This window comes from Piliocolobus tephrosceles, chromosome 18 (genome assembly GCF_002776525.5).
Source record: "Piliocolobus tephrosceles isolate RC106 chromosome 18, ASM277652v3, whole genome shotgun sequence".
Taxonomy (NCBI): Eukaryota; Metazoa; Chordata; class Mammalia; order Primates; family Cercopithecidae; genus Piliocolobus; species Piliocolobus tephrosceles.
In genome coordinates, this window is record NC_045451.1 from 50,763,838 (window position 1) to 50,783,347 (window position 19,510).

Sequence of the window (19,510 nt, forward strand, 5' to 3'; positions counted from 1 at the left end):
CTTTTGAGCACTGAACACTCTGTGTTACCAGTGCCAAATCCCTTTACTCTTAGTTAAATCAAAACTCAAAGTTATCTATATTTTTGCCAATGATGCTGCATGTTCCGGAATAGGAAAGAGAATCTTAAAGTTGATACTTTATGCTAAAAAGTAAGCTCTGCTAATTTTCAGATATCTCTTGAATATTTAAAAATTCTGTAAGCACATTCTAAATTTTCCTTAAATCTTAAAGTAGACATAAAAGTCCTCTCACACCACATTTTAGTCATATGCATATATTTCATGTTCCTCTTTAGGAGATACCTTGGCAATTGGATTCTTTTTGGACAGATCCTCTCCCTCCCGAAGAGCCACGGGGGCGGTGATCCAGGCGCGCTTTTGCCGCACTAAATGAGGATGTTTAGGAAGCAGCTTATTTTCATTTCTTGTGCCTAAGACCTACAACAACAGAATATTGCCAAAATTTATTATGTGTCATAAATATAGAACATTAGTATGGTGTCCTACAACATATTAAACTTTTAAATAGTGCAAATTTTAAGGTATGCTTCGTATTTCCTATGAGGCTTCATTGTCTAAAAGGGAGTATATATATTCCAGCAAACTGCATAGGGCCTAAAGAGATTATCTCCAAGCTGGTCAAGTGGTAGGGTTTTTTCTGGTTTATTTTTTCTTTTGAGACAGGGTCTCACTTTGTCACCCAGGCTGGAGTGCAGTGGCATGATCTTGGCTCACTGTAGCCTTGACTTCCCTGGCTCAAGCCATCTTCCTGCCTCAGCCTCCCAAGCTGAGATTACAGGCATGCACCACCACATCTGTCTAATTTTTGTATTTTTAGTAGAGACGGGGTTTCACCACGTTGCCTAGGCTGGTCTCCAACTCCTAGACTCAAGCCTTAAGTGATCCACCCACCTCCGTCTCCCAAAGTGCTGGGATTACAAGTGCTAGCCACTGTGCCCAGCCAGTAGAATTTTGTTTTTAACTGTAAGAAATGATTTCCCAGAGTGAGAGTAAAGAATAATTTAGTAAGCCGGGCGCGGTGGCTCAAGCCTGTAATCCCAGCACTTTGGGAGGCCGAGACGGGCGGATCACGAGGTCAGGAGATCGAGACCATCCTGGCTAACTCGGTGAAACCCCGTCTCTACTAAAAAATACAAAAAACTAGCCGGGCGAGGTGGCGGGCGCCTGTAATCCCAGCTACTCGGGAGGCTGAGGCAGGAGAATGGCGTAAACCCGGGATGCGGAGCTTGCAGTGAGCTGAGATCCGGCCACTGAACTCCAGCCTGAGCGACAGAGCGAGACTCGGTCTCAAAAAAAAAAAAGAATCATTTAGTAGCCTTACAAATTGGCAAAGTAAAAAACAACAGAGCATGTCAAAAATATTTTTTCTTATTAACTGAAAATGAAGTTTCATTTTTCTGTGGTGGCTTGTGGTTTAAAAATAAATTACTAAATGTTTTTTAAGACTAAATCTTAGTAATCTATTGATATAAATTTGACTAAAACTAGGGAAACTGTCAGTTAATGAATTTATTGTTTTCAGGATTGGGTAAAGAATTAAATTTCCCATTTCATTTTCAGAACCTTAGGGAGAAAACCATTCTATAAATTTCCAGTTGGGTTTTATAGGTGCATATATATTTTATCCAAGGAAAATTTCAATACAGCTGACCTGGGATCTTAAGATCAGAAATAATCCTTATACTAGGCTTGGTTTATCATTTTACTCATTTTGTTGCTCTATGTTATAGGTATTTTACTTCGAAATATTTACACGGGTTATCACTAGGTCCTTGATTTTTTTTTTTTTTGTACAAAATTTTCTATGACAAAAAATTGAAATTACCTTTTCACTTATACTTCACGAAGTATTCATTGTTAACAGCTTAATATCTTTTATGATTTTTCATAACTATACAGTTGCACATATATACACAGATGTATAAAGGTCTTTTTGCTATAAAAATGGATTTATACTATATATCTTATTTTACCCCCTGATTTTCATTCAGCACCTCGTCATGGACATTCTTCCATGTACCATAAATGGTTTTAACATTCACCTATTGGTGGATACTTACATTGTCAAAAACTGCTGCACTGAACACCCCTGGATAAGCTCCTCTGCACTTGTTTGAATGGAAATTGCTGGGTCTAATACAATGTGTGTCTTTAATCTAGTAAAGCCCAGACAACCTGTTTGCCATGGAATTAAGCCTCCTGCAGCAAAAGGCAGAAATAAACCCTTTATTTCCTCACCTGCAAGTGAAGTCCACTTCCAACATTAAAGCAGATCTGTAAAATAAAATTATTAGATATTTAGCCAATTTACTGCTAAATTCAGTGTGAAAACATTGTTCATGAATAACCTACCACATTAAATATTATAGACATAAAAAAAGTTTAACCACTACTACTATCCTTTGTCAAGAGGAAACAAATTTAATTTTTCCCTTTGCCTTCCCTAATGGCCAGTGCCAGAGGAGAAATCTATATCCTCCTGGATCCATACTGACTCCTCCAGAAAACAGTATCTTAAAAAACAAACAAAATAACCTGCCTTGTGAAATCTTAGCCATTCTCCCATCCTTTTCTCCCCACCCTATGGTTTTTATCTTGTGTTCTCCAGGACCTGCTTACCTTCCCTCAGGGCCACCAGTATGTAATGTACCCCACACCCAGCTAACTCCCACCATCCCTATGTTTGTGTGCATTACACACAAATACACACACACACAACCACACACACGGACAGCCCATGTTCTGACTTTTCAGTTCCTCAGTATCCTCAGTCCCACCAACTCTTTTCTTTGGTTCTTCATAGGCACTGTCACACCTGGGACTTCATCATGACATAGTACTGTTCTAAATACAGTTATGCTTACTCTTAAATTTGCCCAATAAACTCCCATCTTGCTTTCTGAATATTTTGCACTCTAAAAAAATAATTTTAAAAACTGATGCATTAAAGATGTGCATAGTTTTGGAATATATGTGATAATTTAATACATTCATATAATTTGTAAAGCTAGTGTACTTGGGATGTCAATTACCTTAAATACTTGTCTTTTCATTATGCTAGAAACATTCGAATAATTCTCTTCTAGCTGCTTTGAAATGTATAATAGGTTATTGTAAACTACAGTCACCCTGCTGATCTATCGAACTAGTGTTCTTATTTCTAATTAGTGGTCTTCTTTCTTCTATCACACCATCTATTTGTACCCATTAATCAATTTATTTTCTTCTCCCACCTCCCCACTACCTTTCCCAGTTTCTGGATTCTATCATTCTATTCTCTATGCCCATGAGATCAAAACTTTTAGTTCCCACATATGAGTGAGAACATGTTGTATTTATCTTTCTGTGCCTGGCTTATTCAGTTAACATAAAGACCTCCAGTTCCAGCCATGTTGCTGTGCTGCAAATGGCAGGATTTCCTCACAGTTCATTAATCTCCTGGCTGGCTTCATTCTTCTCTTGGCTGAATCTGAACCAGCACTTTCTAATATGGTAGCTACCTGTGGCTATTTGGATTTTAACTGAAATTATTTGAAATGAATAATCCAGTTGCTCAACAGCCACATGTGCTAAGGGCTACCCATTTGGACAGGGCAGACAGAAAACATTTCCATCACTGCACACAGTTCTACCAGACCAGTGCTAGCAGACTGCTGCCTGCCACTCTGAAGATGTTGTCAGTGATCACCAGGGAGCATTCATTTTCATGACTCTGCTATTCTTGCCTCACTTTTCCTCTGAAATCTAGAAACCTATTTAGTACTGACCACGCACTGGCAATATTGCTAGAGGAGGCCACAGTGGCTGTATAAATCTCTTACACATTCATGCTCTCAAATAGCTGTTCTTTCAGTGGGGTGACGGTTCCTTTCTAGTGTGACCATATGCTGCCTTTGCCCAAAGAGTCTAGGTTGACACCTGCTGTGAGGCATTCCATCTGTTAGCAACCCTTTCATCCTCAAAAGTGTGCTCACACTATAAATTGTACCGTCACCTTGTCATTGCCTTACCCTGATTGCATTTCTAAAATAGGTATTCCAAACTGTAGGAAATGACTCTAGTCACACCTCTGTACCTATTCACTCTTATGAGATGACCCCATATATTATTTGACTGACACTATCTTCAGTCATCCTCTCTTTCCTTTCTTTCCCCAGGGAAGAGGTGTCCTGACTCCTTTCCAAGGCAAACCACCATTTGTGTATTTTATTTGCAACTCTATTTGTTCTCTCACATTTATCTTCAAGAACCTTAATCCTTCCACTAACCTTTTATCATCCTTCTCCATTGGCTAATCAACACATTTAGTTCCTTCTGATTGGCAAACAAAATATATTTAGGTTTTCCTTCTCTTAAAAAAGAAAAGCAGATCCCTCTCTTGTTTCTGTTAACAATCTGTTGCTCTATATCCCTCTCTTACTTATAATTCCAAACTGAAATTATTGTCTATATGTATTGCCCCCACTACTCTACCTTCCATTTATGCATTAATTCACTGGACTCTGTCTTTGGTGTAGATTGTCTCCGTTGTTTGCCTTTTCCCATCTGCACGGTCACGTGGATCCATGAAGCCCTACTTGGTACATTATGGGAAACAAGGCATTCCCTAAAATTTGAAAGTCTCTTTCACATCCTTTGCATTCATTTGAAAGCTTCCTTTCCACATGTGAATCCTTCAGCCTCTTTCTTTCCTTTCCATTGTCAGTTCATGTTCTTGGCTCTCCATTCCAAAAAGAAACTCAGGGAGAGCAGATGTTCAGCTTCTAGTGTGGGCTTCTCTGGGGCAGATGAACAATCATGGCTAATTCTCTATGTTATGATCAGATCGATGATCTCTTCTTCATTCTCTCTGCTATTAATTTGCCCAGCTAGCAGTGGCCAGAGATGTCTCTAACCAAAGGGGTGCTCCCCAAATGTATGTATTTTCAAAGGTGGTATGGTATGAAAAGCAAGGGAAAGCAATGCTGAGATAGATCACTTCTCTCTGCGTGTTCCCTGGGTGGGAATTTTCGAAGGGAAAGATCAGTGCCTGGATCAGAGAGGTCCCAGTGTCTACATCATCAGGGAACAGTCTTAAAATTTAGTATATTTTGGCTGGGTATAGTGGCTCACGCCTGTAATCCCGGCACTTAGGGAGGCCGAGGCAGGCGGATCATGGGGTCAGGAGATCGAGACCATCCTGGCTAATGCGGTGAAACCCTGTCTCTACTAAAAATACAAAAAAAAAAAAAAAATATTAGCTGGCCGTGGTGGTGGGCGCCTGTAGTCCCAGCTACTTGGGAGGCTGAGGCAGGAGAATGGCATGAACCTGGGAGGTGGAGCTTGCAGTGAGCCCATATTGCGCCACTGCACTCCAACCTGGGAGATAGAGTGAGACTCTGTCTCAAACAAACAAGCAAATGAAAATTTAATATATTTCTTGCCCATCCTTCTAACCATCAGACTCTTCTCTTTGATACAGGCCATATTAAGGAGTTGGCTGCACTGAATATTTGCTACTTTTATTCTTCCCTACAATCTTACTGGCCCTAGCAAGAGGGTATAATTTACATGTTATTTTAAGTAAATATTATTATTCTGACTGTCTGGACGGAGGGAGAGGGAAACAAAGAACAAAGGTGACTAAGATGGCGTACTTCTGTGTTCTTCATCACCAACTTTTCCCACGCGCCGCGTGAAAATGTAGCCGGTGCCCGGGAAGGTGCAGATCAACCGGGCATGCGCCAGGTGACGTCAATCCGAAGAGACCGAGATTTACCTGGCCGCACCCTACGGAACACCCCCCAACAGGCCCGTGTCCCGCCTATTGCCCTCCCACTCCCAGAAAAGCCGCTGCCTGCAGGCACGCCGTGCGAACTTCCTCGGCCCCTCCTCCTACGCCGACCCAGGAACCTCGCCTGAGAACGCCAGAGCAACTTCCTTGGCCTCCGCCACCAGAGACCGGTGAACTTCGCCCTTTCTTCCTTCACACTGGCTAGCTAATAAAGTTTCCTTTTTTACCTTGCCTGCTTGCCTTTTCTCTGGTGCCTGCTTTGGTGGTCGCATTAAAACAAATCAGTTGGTGCCGAACCCGAGAGGAGACCCCTCCTCAGGGCCCCTCAAGGTCCCAGGAGCCTCCTCCTTCCACGCCGCGGACAGACCAGGACCTAGACATCACTTTCCACACTTCCAAGTCTCCTGGGGTGAGTACCTTTTGCCTCCCTCTCATATTCCTTGGCCAGAAGTCCTGCGCAGGCCCAACGTTTTTCTTTTGGTCACCAGGTGACCCACAGGAGAGTTCCCAAAGGCAGAGATGTCTGCCCAAAGGAACTCCATTCCAGTCCATGTGAGACACGTCCAGGACGGAGACATCCGCCTGGAGGTAATCTCCATTCCGGCTCCAGGAGCCTCCCACTGGTCTCTAGTGGCTCCAAAGGACGCTTTGTAGCCAGGTAGAGTTTGGTGTCTGTTTCTGCCTATAGGCGAGAGAAGGCAATGGGAAACCCCCAATCCAAAATACCTAGAGACTCCCCTTTAGGGTGTCTTCTAAAAAACCTCAAAACTTTATAATTAGAGCAAGATTTTAAACGAAAGCGACTGATTTTCCTCTCCACTGTGGTGTGGCCACAATATAAATTAGACAACCAGTCTCAATGGCCACCTGAAGGCACCCTAGACCGTAACATTTTAATCAACCTCAGTAATTTCTGCCAGTGCTTAAGCAAGTAGTCTAAAATAAATTATATATAAAAGTTTTAAGACTTGCGTTCTCGACCAGACTTGTGTAGCCAATGTTTCTTGGCCCAAATCAAGTTGGCTAAGGCACAGACCTAGCAAAGTCAGAAAAGAAAAAGTCATCTTTCCTGTCTGAATCGCCTGTGTCAGCTTCCCCTCCCTTCCACTCCTGCCGTATACTCCACCTCCCCTTCCCGCTTTGGCCCCACCTTCCCTTTCAGCTCCACCTTCCCCTCCTGCTTCTGCTGTAGTTCCGCCCTCCTCCTCAGTCCCTCCCACCATTGTTGAGGCTGCACCTCCCTCCAACCCCTTGGCACTTACGTCTGGTCACCTTAGTTTGCCTATATCTGCCCATACCCGCTCTAAAGATTGCCTGACTACCCCCGCTCCTACTCCCAACCCTATCCAACAACCCTCCTGCAGTCTTAGCACCCTTGCGTGAGGTGGCCAGAACAGAGGGCGTGGTTAGAGTTCATGTTCCCTTCTCACTAGCAGATCTTTCAAAAATTGAAGAACGTTTAGGAGATTTTTCTGCCAATCCTGCAATTTACACCAAAGAATTTAAGTACCTTTGCCAGGCCTACGATTTAACCTGGCATGATCTCCATGTTATTCTTGCCTCTACTCTAAACCCTGAGGAGCAAGAGTGCATCCTAGCGGCCGCCAGGCAGCATGCCAACCAACTACACTTAACAGACCCCGCCTTCCCAGTAGGGGAACAAGCAGTCCCCTCTATAGACCCAGACTGGGACTATCAAGTAGGCCAGCCAGGCCGCCGAAGATGAGATATGATGACTCAATGTCTTCTGGCTGGTATGCAGGCGGCCTCAAATAAGGTAGTAAATTTTAATAAACTAAAAGAAATTATTCAAGGTCTAGATGAGAATCCGGCCACATTTTTAAACAGGCTAACTGAGGCTTTAACTCAATACACTTGGTTGGACCCATCTTCCCCAGCCGGGGCCACTATTCTAGCATATTTTATTTCACAATCGGCCTCAGATATTCGGAAAAAACTCCAAAAGGCAGAGGATGGACCCCAAACTCCTATTCAAGACCTAGTCAAGTTGGCCTTCAAGGTCTATAATTCAAGGGAGGAAACGGCTGAGGCCCAACGACAGGCCCGCCTAAAACAGAAGGTACAGCTCCAGACCCAAGCCTTAGTTGCTGCTCTGCAGCCTAGCCTTAACCCAAAACTGGAGAGCAAAACCCCCAGAAACTCAAAGACAACAAAAGGGGCTTGCTATAAATGTGATGACCCAGGGCATTGGGCTGATAAGTGTCCCCAGAGTCTCCAGCCGCCTAGGCCAACGCGGCTGTGCTACAAGTGTGGAGTAGCTGGATACTGGGCTACAAAGTGTCCTAACCCTCGTCTGCCAACAACTCCTTGTCCAGCGTGCCAGGAAGAAGGGCACTGGAAGTCAGACTGCCCTACCCTGAAAACGGGCATGGCACCTCAACGTGATGTCCCTTCTCAGGACCCTGGGAGCTCCTTCCAGCTCTTACATCTGGAGGACGACTGAAGGTGCCGGGACTCAGGGACCCCCATCACCCTCGCCGAGCTGCGGGTAAGACAATTAGTTTTTTAATCGACAGCGGGGCTACCTACTCTGTTTTGCCGTCTTTCGAAGGGCCTAGCCTTCCCTCCAATATTTCTGTTGTAGGAGTCAATGGCTCCCCGTCCAGCCCTCGGAAAACCTCACCTCTTAATTGCTGCCTGGCCAACAACTATTTTGCACACTCGTTCTTCATCATCCCCTCATGCCCCACTCCTCTACTAGGCCGAGATGTCTTAAGTCAACTGAAAGCCTGTATCTCCTTTCCTACTAGCGCCCCCCACCCCACCCGCCATCTGCTTCTAGTACTGACTAACTCAAATGACTCCAACAATCCTACTAATCCTTTCCCTGATTTCCCCATTCCTATAGACCCCCAAGTGTGGGACACCTCCACTCCTGTCGTGGCGGACCATCATCCACCAATATTTATAAAACTTAGGAACCCATCTCAGTTTCCAACCCGCCCACAGTTCTCTCTCTCTCCACAACACTTATGAGGACTAAAACCAATCATTACTAGGTTACTCAGCCAACACATCCTCATCCCCACTCATTCTCCCTGCAACACCCCAATCCTACCTGTAAAGAAGGCAGATGGAACTTTCCGGTTAGTGCAAGATTTTCGTCTTATCAACGAGGCTGTTTGCCCCACCCATCCAGTAGTCCCCAGTCCTCATACCCTTCTTTCTCTCATCCCACCTAACACAACACACTTTACTGTGCTGGGTCTAAAAGATGCATTTTTCTCTATTCCCTTACATCCAGATTGTCAGTTTCTCTTTGCTTTTACATGGGAAGACCCAGACACCCATACCTCCACCCAACTGACATGGACAGTGCTTCCCCAAGGGTTCCAAGAGAGCCCCCATTTCTTTGGGCAGGCCCTAGCAAAAGACTTAGCCTCCTGTCCTCTTACCAATAGTAAAATTCTCCAATATGTAGATGACCTTTTATTCTGTAGTCCCACGAGACAGGACTCTCTTTTAGACACTGCAATCCTCCTTAATCATCTAGGATCCAAAGGTTACCGAGTATCCAAACACAAAGCTCAACTCTCACAACAATGTGTCATATATTTAGGTATTGAAATCACTCCTACGACGTGCTCACTTACCACAGACCGTTTAACTCTAATACAAAATCTTTCTCCTCAAAACGCTAAGGAAATCCAATCCTTCCTAGGCCTAGTAGGGTTTTTCAGACACTGGATTCCTAATTTCGGAATCTTAGCTAAACCTCTATACACAGCTGTCAAGGAGACTCCCCAAGGACCTTTGTCTAACCCAAAGTTAATCTATAAACATTTCACTCACCTAAAAAACTGCCTTCTCTCACACCCTACTCTCTCACTCCCAGACTTCCAATGCCCCTTCCAGCTTTTCATGGATGAAAGACAAAAAGTTGCTGTTGGCCTTTTAGCCCAACCTATAGGCACCACCTACCGCCCTGTGGCATATCTATCTAAACAGCTAGATCCCACTGTACAAGGACGGCAGCCCTGCCTTTGGGCCCTAGCAACAGCAGCCTGCCTAACCCAAGAAGCAAAGAAACTCATTAGAGGTTGTAACATAACAGTCTTCTCTACTCACCACCTTCAAGATCTTATTGCCCACAAAAGTATTAGCCAGCTAACCCCGTCCAGACTCCAACTCTTTCACCTCTTGTTCATAGAAGACTCCACCATTGCCCTAGGAGTCTTTTCCTCTCTGAATCCAGCAACCTTACTTCCTGACCCTCTCAAACAACCTCATACTGAACACTCCTGTCCAGAACTTTTAGAGGCCCAACCACCTAGTCACTTACATTTACATGACCAGCCCTTAGAAGGCTCACAGTTAACCCTATTTGTAGATGGCAGTTCTTTTATAAATTCTCAAGGGAACAGACAGGCAGGATACGCAGTAGTTACATCTTCTACTGTCCTAGAAGCTAAGCCTTTGCCGCAAGGAACAACATCACAGCAGGCAGAACTCATCACACTAACTAGGGCTCTCCTTCTATCCAAAGGAAAAACAGTGGACATATACACAGACTCTAAGTATGCCTTCTTAATTGCACACACCCATTCTGTCATCTGGAAAGAGAGAGGGTTCCTAACCACCAGTGGCACCCCATAGTCAACAAGAAACAAATACTCGAACTGCTAGATGCTTTATCAGTGCCTTCCAGAGCAGCCATCATACACTGTAAAGGTCATCAGACTCCATCTAACCCGGTGGTGGCTGGCAATTATTTTGCCGACACCACTGCCAAATCGGCAGCCGGATTCTCCACTCCCACACTTCCTTCTGTTTTCTTTCTCCTCAATATACCCCTAATTATACCCAAGAGGAAAAGACTAAACTATTACAAGATTCAACAGCCAAACTAGCTGCAGACAATTGGATTTACCTCAATAATAAATTAGTTATTCCTAAAACACAACTCCACACCATTCTAAAAGACATACATAATTCCCTACACATAGGACCCAAAGCTCTATATAACCTCCTAAGCCCCCTCATCCACTGCCCCACACTCATGAAACACCTAATTATGATCAATCAACAGTGCTCCACATGCCTCAAGTCAAACCCTCAAGGCGCATTGCGCAACCCCCATCCAAGCCATCAACTCAGAGGACACTAACCAGGCGAAGATTGGCAGATTGACTTTATCCACATGCCAAAACATAAAAAATTCAAATATCTCTTAACCCTCGTTGATACCTTCTCAGGATGGATAGAAGCCTATCCTACTACAGGAGAAACTGCCAATATAGTTGCTTCCACGCTTACTGAACACATTATTCCTAGGTTTGGCCTCCCACTCACTCTCCAGTCTGACAACGGCCCAGCGTTCATCTCTAAAGTAGTCCAGCAAGTGGCGACCCTCCTACACATTACCTGGAAACTCCACATCCCTTATAGACCTCAGTCCTCCGGTAAAGTAGAGAAGGCCAACGGGCTCATCAAACAACAACTCACCAAGCTCTCACTCGAGACTCGACAATCATGGGTAACTCTCCTTCCCCTGGCCCTAACCCGGCTGCGAGCTGCCCCACGGAGTCCGACAGGCCTCAGTCCGTTTGAACTGGTCTACGGCCGGCCCCTCACCCTCCAGCAGTTACCCACCCTTTCCTCCCCGCTGGCAAATTATCTTCCATACCTCACCCTCTTGAAACAACTCCTAAGACAACATGAAGAACTAGCATACCCCCCTCCAACAGATACCTATAGCCCACATCTCTCAGCCCAGGAGACCAAATATACTTAAAAGATATCCAAGCCAAAGATCTTCAAGCCAGGTGGAAAGGCCCATATACTGTCCTCCTATCCACATACAAAGCAGCCAAATTTCTAGGACACACCCAACCGCCCAAGAAAACCCAGACAGCCCAGTTGGAGGTTATTTCTGGTGTAATAAAACCCTCTTCAAGGTCCTTAACCATGCAACCATCAACCAATCCCTCTGCGTCCCAGTGTCCCTAGTACCTAGCTTAACTCTATATAGCAAAGCAAAAGTGGCTGAACTCACCCTACAATTTAACTCTTCTCCTAATAATCTCCAAAAACGGGCCATCTTCCTTCCCTTAGTCATCAGGATTTCCCTAGCCTCCTCCTTAGTGGCGTCAGGACTTGGAACTGGGGCTCTTGCTTACTCTGTACAATCTACCCGATCTCTAACCACCCAAATTCAAGAAGCTATAGAGGCGTTGGCTGAAAGTCTAGCCTCCTTACAATGTCAAATCACTTCAGTAGCCCAAGTGGCAGCACAAAACAGGAGAGCACTAGATCTTCTTACAGCTGAAAAAGGAGGAACATGTCTTCTCTTAGGAGAAGAATGTTGCTATTACATAAACGAATCAGGTCTAGTTGACACTAATATCCAAACCCTAAACCGGATTAAAACAGAACTAAAGAACTACAACACTCCCTTAGCACCAGGTCCACCTATATGGTTATTACCGGTAGTGCAACAGATGCTCCCATTTCTCATCCCTATACTAATTCTCTGTCTTATCCTATGTTTGGCCCCCCTTTTAATCAAATTTCTCCGAGCCAAAGTTCAAGAGATCACCCGTGTCGCCTTCAACCAGATGCTCCTACATCCCTATGTCCAGGTGCCAACCATAGACCCTCATGACAACGCCCCCTGAGGGCAGGAAGCAGCCGGACAATGACGCCCCCAATCATCATAATCAATAAAAGGTTGGGCTGTCTGGACGGAGGGAGAGGAAAACAAAGAACAAAGGTGACTAAGATGGTGTACTTCTGTGTTCTTCATCACCAACATTTCCTGCGCGTGCCAAAATGTAGCCGGCGCCCGGGAAGGTGCAGATCAACTAGGCATGCGCCAGACGACGTCAATCTGAGACCGAGACCGAGATTTACCTGGCCTCACCTACGGAACGCCCCGACACGCCCATGTCCCGCCTATTGCCCTCCCACTCCCAGAAAAGCTGCACCCGGCAGCCGCGCGGCAGGAACTTCCTCGGCCCCTCCTCCTACTACGCGGACCCAGGAACCTCGCCTGAGAACGCTGGAACGACTTCCTCGGCCTCTGCCTCTGGAGACTGGTGAACTTTGCCCTTTCTTCCTTCACATTGGCTAGCTAATAAAGTTTCCTTTTTTACCTTGCCTACTTGCCTTTTCTCTGGCACCTGCTTTGGTGGTCGCATTAAAACAAATCACTGACCAAGTGTCATCTGTTTTACTAGGATATAAGAAAATGGAAGTAATTTATAGTCCTCTAGTCAAAGGTAAATTCATCATATGAGCCTCTTCACTGATTTTGATTGGAATTTACTTTCTAGATGTGATTTGCTCAGAAATGCAGAAAATCGCATGGTTACCAACAGTGCTTCTTAAACTTTAATGTGTATTTTGTTCACTGGGGACCTTGTTAAAATGAAGATTCCAATTCAGTAGGTCTAGAGGTCAGCCTTACACTTTACATTTCTAAGAAGATCTCAGATGATAGCAATGTTGTGGGTTCTTGGACCAAATTTTGAGGAGCAAGATTATAGAATGTGACATGAAATATCATTTGTTTGTTTAGGTACAAAAACAGTCAATGAAGTCTGCCTTATTCATTATTGTTTCAGTAGTCAGTACAAGAATTGTTGCCACTCTTGACTGCTGGTATCTTGAAGGCAGAAATTCATAAAATATATTTCATTATGTATGTATTTTTAACATTAAAATCATTTTAAATTGCAAATATGTGTAAAAGCAGAGTGAACAGTACAATGAACACCCATGTAGCTAACATCCAGTTTCAACAATTACCTAGTATACATTTCTTTTAAAATATGTTTTTACTTAGGAATAATTTTGGATTTACACAAATGTTGCAAAGACAGTAACAGCAGTTCCTTTCTCCGCTTTCCTCCTATGTTAACATCTTAAATAGCTACTGTATATTTGTCAAAATTAAGAGATTAACATTGGTGCATTTAGTTAATGCACTGTTAACTAAATTCCATACTTTATTCTGATTTTACCATTTCCCCCACTATTGTTATTTTGCTGTTCCAAGATCCAATCTACCATTCCACACTGCATTTGGTGATCACATCTCCTTACCTCTAGTTTTTTGACAGTTTCCCAGTCTTTGCTTCTCATGACCTTGATGGTTTTGAGGAATACTGGCTGAGTATCCTGCATAATGTCCTCCAATTTGGGTTTACCGGTTGTTTTTCTCATGATTAGACCAGTATTAGGCGTTTTTGGAAAGAACATCACAGAGCTTAAGTGCCCTTTTTGTCACACCATACTAGCTGGTATGCAATCTCCACATGACACCACGGGCTAAGGTACTGATTGCAGTTCTCTGCTGTAAAGTTACTATTTTTCCCTGTCCCTATTCCATTCTTTGGGAGTAAGTCATTAAGTCTAACCCATCCTTAGGGCAGAGGGAAGCGGGGAAGAGATTCTGCCAGATAAGGTGCTTTAGTCTGAATTTCCTTATCTGTAACAGGAGAGTAATACATACCGTGGCAGACATTTTCAATTGTCTAGCTTACTGGCATTTTCTCTCATCTTCAGTGTTCATAAGACTCTATTTTGTACTCTCAGGTAGACCCTACCTAGCTCATGGAGCTGAATGACTGGTATGACAAAGCAGGGTATGTATGCCTGTTTACTTTGATAGTGGCTGGTTTAGGCATAAATGTATAAGAGAATTTTGGCTAATGAGGTATCAGGAGAAGCTACAAAAGATTTTCCTCACTGATTAAAAGAGAAGCGCATGCATAACCTCCCTATTTAAGTGCCTCTGGAGACTGCTGAGTGAGGAAGTGACATTTGGAATAGCTACAGCCATGCTGTGACCATGAGGGGAGAGCTAACGAAATGCTAGAGAAGCCAAACTGAAACCATAAAGGCTTTAAGTTACAGAATCATTCAAATCTGGACCAACTCTCTCTCTAGACTTTTTCTTACGAGATATTCAATATTCTTTTCTTTAACCTAGTTTTAGTTGGGTTTTGTTACTTGCATCTGATAGCCACCTAACTAGGACACATCCGTTTTGCAGGGCTGATGTGCAAATTAAAGAAATACATGAAATGTAACTATTGCAGTGACTGGCATTCAATAAATAGAATTTATGAGACATTTCCTCAATGCTAAGTCTTGCATGGTCCTCATCTTGAAATTTCTGCAAGTTTGAATTAATTCATACCCTCAATTTCCTGAGCTTGTAGGATATGGTAAGTAACACAATATTCTTACCCTGTGGGTTGCTTACATACTGGGGAGACAAAGACAGACCAGGTTTTGGTAAGAGCTATAAAACAATTAAAACAGGGCCAGGATAGTACAGAATGATTTGGAAGTGTGGAAAAACTCTCAGAAGGAGCTGCATCTGCACAGAGACCTGAATGGTATGAGGAAGCCAGTCAGGCAGAGCCCAGCAAAAGGAACGCCCAGGCCATGCGGTGATGAATCACTGACGATGATGTCACAGGGATAATAGGCCAGTACCCAGTCAGGGAGAGGACTTCGGGTTTTATCCTGAGTGTGAGAGGAAGCCACTGGAAGCTTTTATGTTTGGAAATGATACAAATCAGTTTATGTTTGAAAAAGCTAACTGGTGCTACTGTACGGAGAACAGACCATAAAGGGGTAAGAGTAGGAGCGGTGCAATATATAACACTAGCTTAAACCCTGGGGGTTGCAGTAAAGATGAAAGAAAGTAGATACCTCTAGTGTTTATTTTGAAGGCAGAGGCAACAGAGACCTGTGAATGGAATGAATGAAGGCGAATAGTCAAGATGACCCTTAGAATTTTGACCCAGAACACCTGGGTGAGTGAAGGCACCATTTCCAGAGATGAGACAGAATGGGGAGAGGGATGGGGTAAGCTGAAGGTGGGGCAGGAGAGGGGGGGTGGTGTTGAGGGAGGGGTGAAATGGGAGGTAAGAGTTGTTTTTATGTGTTCTGTGTGAATGGCCTTTTGGATATAGGAGTTAGTAGCTCAGAAAAGAAGTTATGCCTGGAGATAAACATTTGGGAGTCATCAGTCGGTTTTAGTTATGGAACTGGGATGCATATTAGAGGTCTTGTACATCTTTAACGTAATGTTTCTTTTCTTCTCTCAAAAGGCTGGTATTAAATTGCTGAGCATCTAGGGAGTCAGTGTAACACAGGCAAGGCTAATCTGCTGTGAATCTGGACAGTGGCTATCAGGGGGCTCATAGGGACTGAAGGGAGCACAAGGGGCCTTCTGGGATGCTGGCAATCTGTTTCTTCATCTGGTAACTGGTGACATGGTGTTTTCAGTTTGTGAAGATTCAGTGCACTCGTAATATGTGCACTTTTCTGTATGGATGTTACACTAAAACATAAAAAATTGATGTGCATCCTAAAGTCAAGGTTGTCTTGGAATCTAGGTAATAGGGTTCTGCTATCTGCATTTTTATAGCACCGATTGCAGTAGCATGTTTTTAATAAAGTGTGATGGACTGAAATACTTGCTTCATTCATTGTACAAAAAAGAAAAAAGAACTGCACTAACATTTTGTCAATTGTGGAACTGTTTGTTTATTTGACTAAGCAAACAGTTAAGATCTCATCCACTGCTTTCTAAATAATTTGGATCTGGTTCCTTTAGATCCTGTATCTCACAGAACACATTCTTAATTTAGACCATTATCATTCTCCACTAGGGACAGTTTTGCCCTGCCCCGCTCCTCCTGCCACTGGGGATATTTGGTAATTCTGGAGACATTTCTGGTTGTCAAACCAGGTTTAGGCTTGAGGTCGGGGAGATAAATGCCAGTGGCATCTAGTGGGTAGAAACCAGAGATGCTGTCAAACATCCTACAATGCACACGATAGCCCTTACAACTAAGTGTTATCCGGCTCCAACTGGCAAAATGCTGAGGTTAAGAAACCATGGCTGTGTTTCTCTGATTGGAAGCTACTGTAGTAGCTAAGGTCAGGACAGTCATACAAGCTGCAGAGGACTGTGGAGATTCTGTACATATCCAGTGGGTAGTATACTGCAAATAACATGAATGGAATAAGCAGAAACTTTCTGCCTTAGTCCTCCATTCCCACTCCCTGGCACTTAAAAAAAAACCTGTCCACCCTGTAAGTTTGAGTCATTTCCTGTGGGGATGCTGTAAAGGGGTTTCAAGCATCAGAAGGGTGGCTGGACAAGATGGCCGATATGGTTTCCGCCAAACACTAAATGTTTAATTTTTTTTCTCACCAGGAACTTGGTGACAGAAATGTCACCGGCAACATGCCTTTACGACTGACGAGGAAAAGTAAGCTGCTAGTTCCTGTATCCAAAGCAGTGTTTTCAGATGAACCAAAAAATTCTGCAAAAGCTTTTCTAATTTGCTAACTCTAAAAAAGTTACTTTATTTTAACTAGCTTTGCTGCTTTGAAAAACATGTAAAAAATTTCCTACCATTGGATCCTGCACATCTTATAAAAACTGGACTTCCTGGTATCCGGCAAAACATTTTTTTTTTTTTTTGCAGAGGCATGAGGGAATACCAAACAGCATCAATCAATGTAGTCGTTGTTTTCAAGGTCAGCACTTTTAGAAAAGACTTTCTGTTCTGAAGTCACCTTGATGAGTTTAAACACGAAGAATCCAGGGGGACTCATGAGTCACGGGATGGCAGCTCCTCCTGGCTGACAAGTTCTCTATCAGAAGTCTTTCCTTTAAAGTAGAGAATCTTGTAGTGTTCAGTGGTTTTACGGTGAGGTAATCCCTTAAACTTTAATAACTCAGACTAAGAGATATCTTATTAAAAATGGATGTAGAGAAATACAAATTAGTTTAAAACATTATTTTAACTTTGAGTCCCTATAATGGCTTCTAATGTCCATCCAGTGACACTGCTTACTAGAAGGTAAGCAGTGTGCTCAACGGACTATCTTTAGAACTCAAACACAGAGGACGTGGCACTTGCCAGTGGTTCTTTCAATTCATGCCCATCTCAGGCCCATCATCTAACATCTGTGTTATTTTCTTTCCTTATGTTACTCAACCTTCCAACCAGGCAGAATGTTTTATAACTCTTTCGTTTCTCCCTTTTATTGTACAGGAGGTCAAATCAAAAACTGCCCAGAAGATCCCTGGTTTATCCCCAATTCATTCTTAAAGAGTTTTCAACTTTGGCTGAAATAATCTGAAAGAAATAAAATGAGATAAAATAAAGGGAGTGGATGCCACTTGTTTATTTCCTCCGGTCACACATCCTGATTTTTCTATTTGTATTGGCAGAGCTGGTGGTCTGGTCTGCAGTAGTCTCTGTAGCCACAAAGAAGGCTCTGTAGTCTATAGTCATAGAAATGTACACATTCAGAAGAGTTCCAGTGACCCAGTGCAGTTACGGTGGACCAATGATTTTGGTGATCTGCTCTGATAAATCTGACGTGGGTCAGGTTTATGTTAGAATTCACCTACTGCACTTTTTTCTTCTTAATCTTATTTTGGGGATGGGAGGAAGAAAAGGCAGTTTTTATAAAATTTATTTTAAGGCTAACCAGCACAACTTATTTAGAAAATTCCAACTTAAAAGTCCAACTTATATTCCTATAGCAGTCTCACTCAACAGCTGATTTAAATACGTAATTGTATTTTTCACAATTGCTAATTTTAAAAAAAAAGAGCAATATTTTGAACTTTCAATTTTTGAACTCTGAATTTGAACGTTAGATAATAATAAATATTTTAAATCTGACAGTAATAAAGTATATGACTTAATCAAAATCTTTCACCTGTTCGTGGGATGTTTGGGCTAATCTGAATGTAACAAATATGATTTTAGGTGAGTCATATTGAAGTTAGTTACAAAGAGGAAGACAGTTTCTTTGAAAACTTTTTATTAACTCATAGAATTTTAAAACATGCATTTAGCAATGCTTTGCTACACTTGACTTGTTCATGCATGCTGTGAATTCTTATTTCAGGTAAAGTTTGGTATATTCATGGACAGTTCCTATTTTTTCCCTTGGCATAGGGCTTTTTAATATTTAATCTTCTTTTCTACTCCATTTATTTTTATTTTCTAATTGGGATGTTAACAGTGGTTTTCAAGCTTGAGTAGCATTAGAATCACCTTGATAAAACACAGATTACTGAACCCCGCCTTAGAGTGTCTGACTCAGTAGGTCTGGATGGGGTCCAAGAATTTGTATCTAACAAGTTTCCTGGGGATGCTGATGCTGCTTGGTCCCAAAGGTGGGACCACACTTTCGGAAACCACTGTGTAAAATCACATGGCAGCATAGGAAAGGGAAGAGGAGAGCCTGGATAATTCATAAACTGGATAATGAGCCCCTAATTATGGAGAGACGTGTGAAAAGATGTGTTCTAAATCAGGCAATTCAGGCTGGGCTCAGTGGCTCACGCCTGTAAGCTCGCACCTGTAAGTTCACACCTGTAATCCTAGCACTTTGGGAGGCAGAGGTGGGTGGATCACCTGTGATCAGGAGTTCAAGACCAACCTGGCCAACACAGTGAAACCCTGTCTCTACTGAAAATACAAAAATTAGCCAGGGGTGGTGGTGCATGCCTGTAATCTCAGCTACTCGGGAGGTTGAGACACAAGAATCACTTGAACCCAGGAGGCAGAGGTTGCAGTAAGCCGAGATGGCGCCACTGCACTCCAGCCAGGGTGACAAAGTGAAACTCTGTCTCAAGAATAAACAAAATAAAATAAAATAAAATAAAATAAAATAAAATAAAATAAAATAAAATAAAATAAA

At 43.0% G+C, this 19,510-nt stretch overlaps 1 protein-coding gene across 1 annotated transcript in view; it reads right to left on the minus strand.

Annotated features, from left to right (window-relative positions):
- DSG2 (desmoglein 2) overlaps nt 1-19,510 on the minus strand; it is a 66,268-nt gene that overhangs the window by 36,214 nt on the left and 10,544 nt on the right. Inside the window, exons 2-3 of the mRNA XM_023207744.3 lie at nt 2,260-2,295; nt 304-438 (exon numbers count right to left, since the gene is read on the minus strand). Coding sequence (XP_023063512.2) covers nt 304-438; nt 2,260-2,295 — 171 coding nt within the window. The remainder of the gene's footprint in view (nt 1-303; nt 439-2,259; nt 2,296-19,510) is intronic.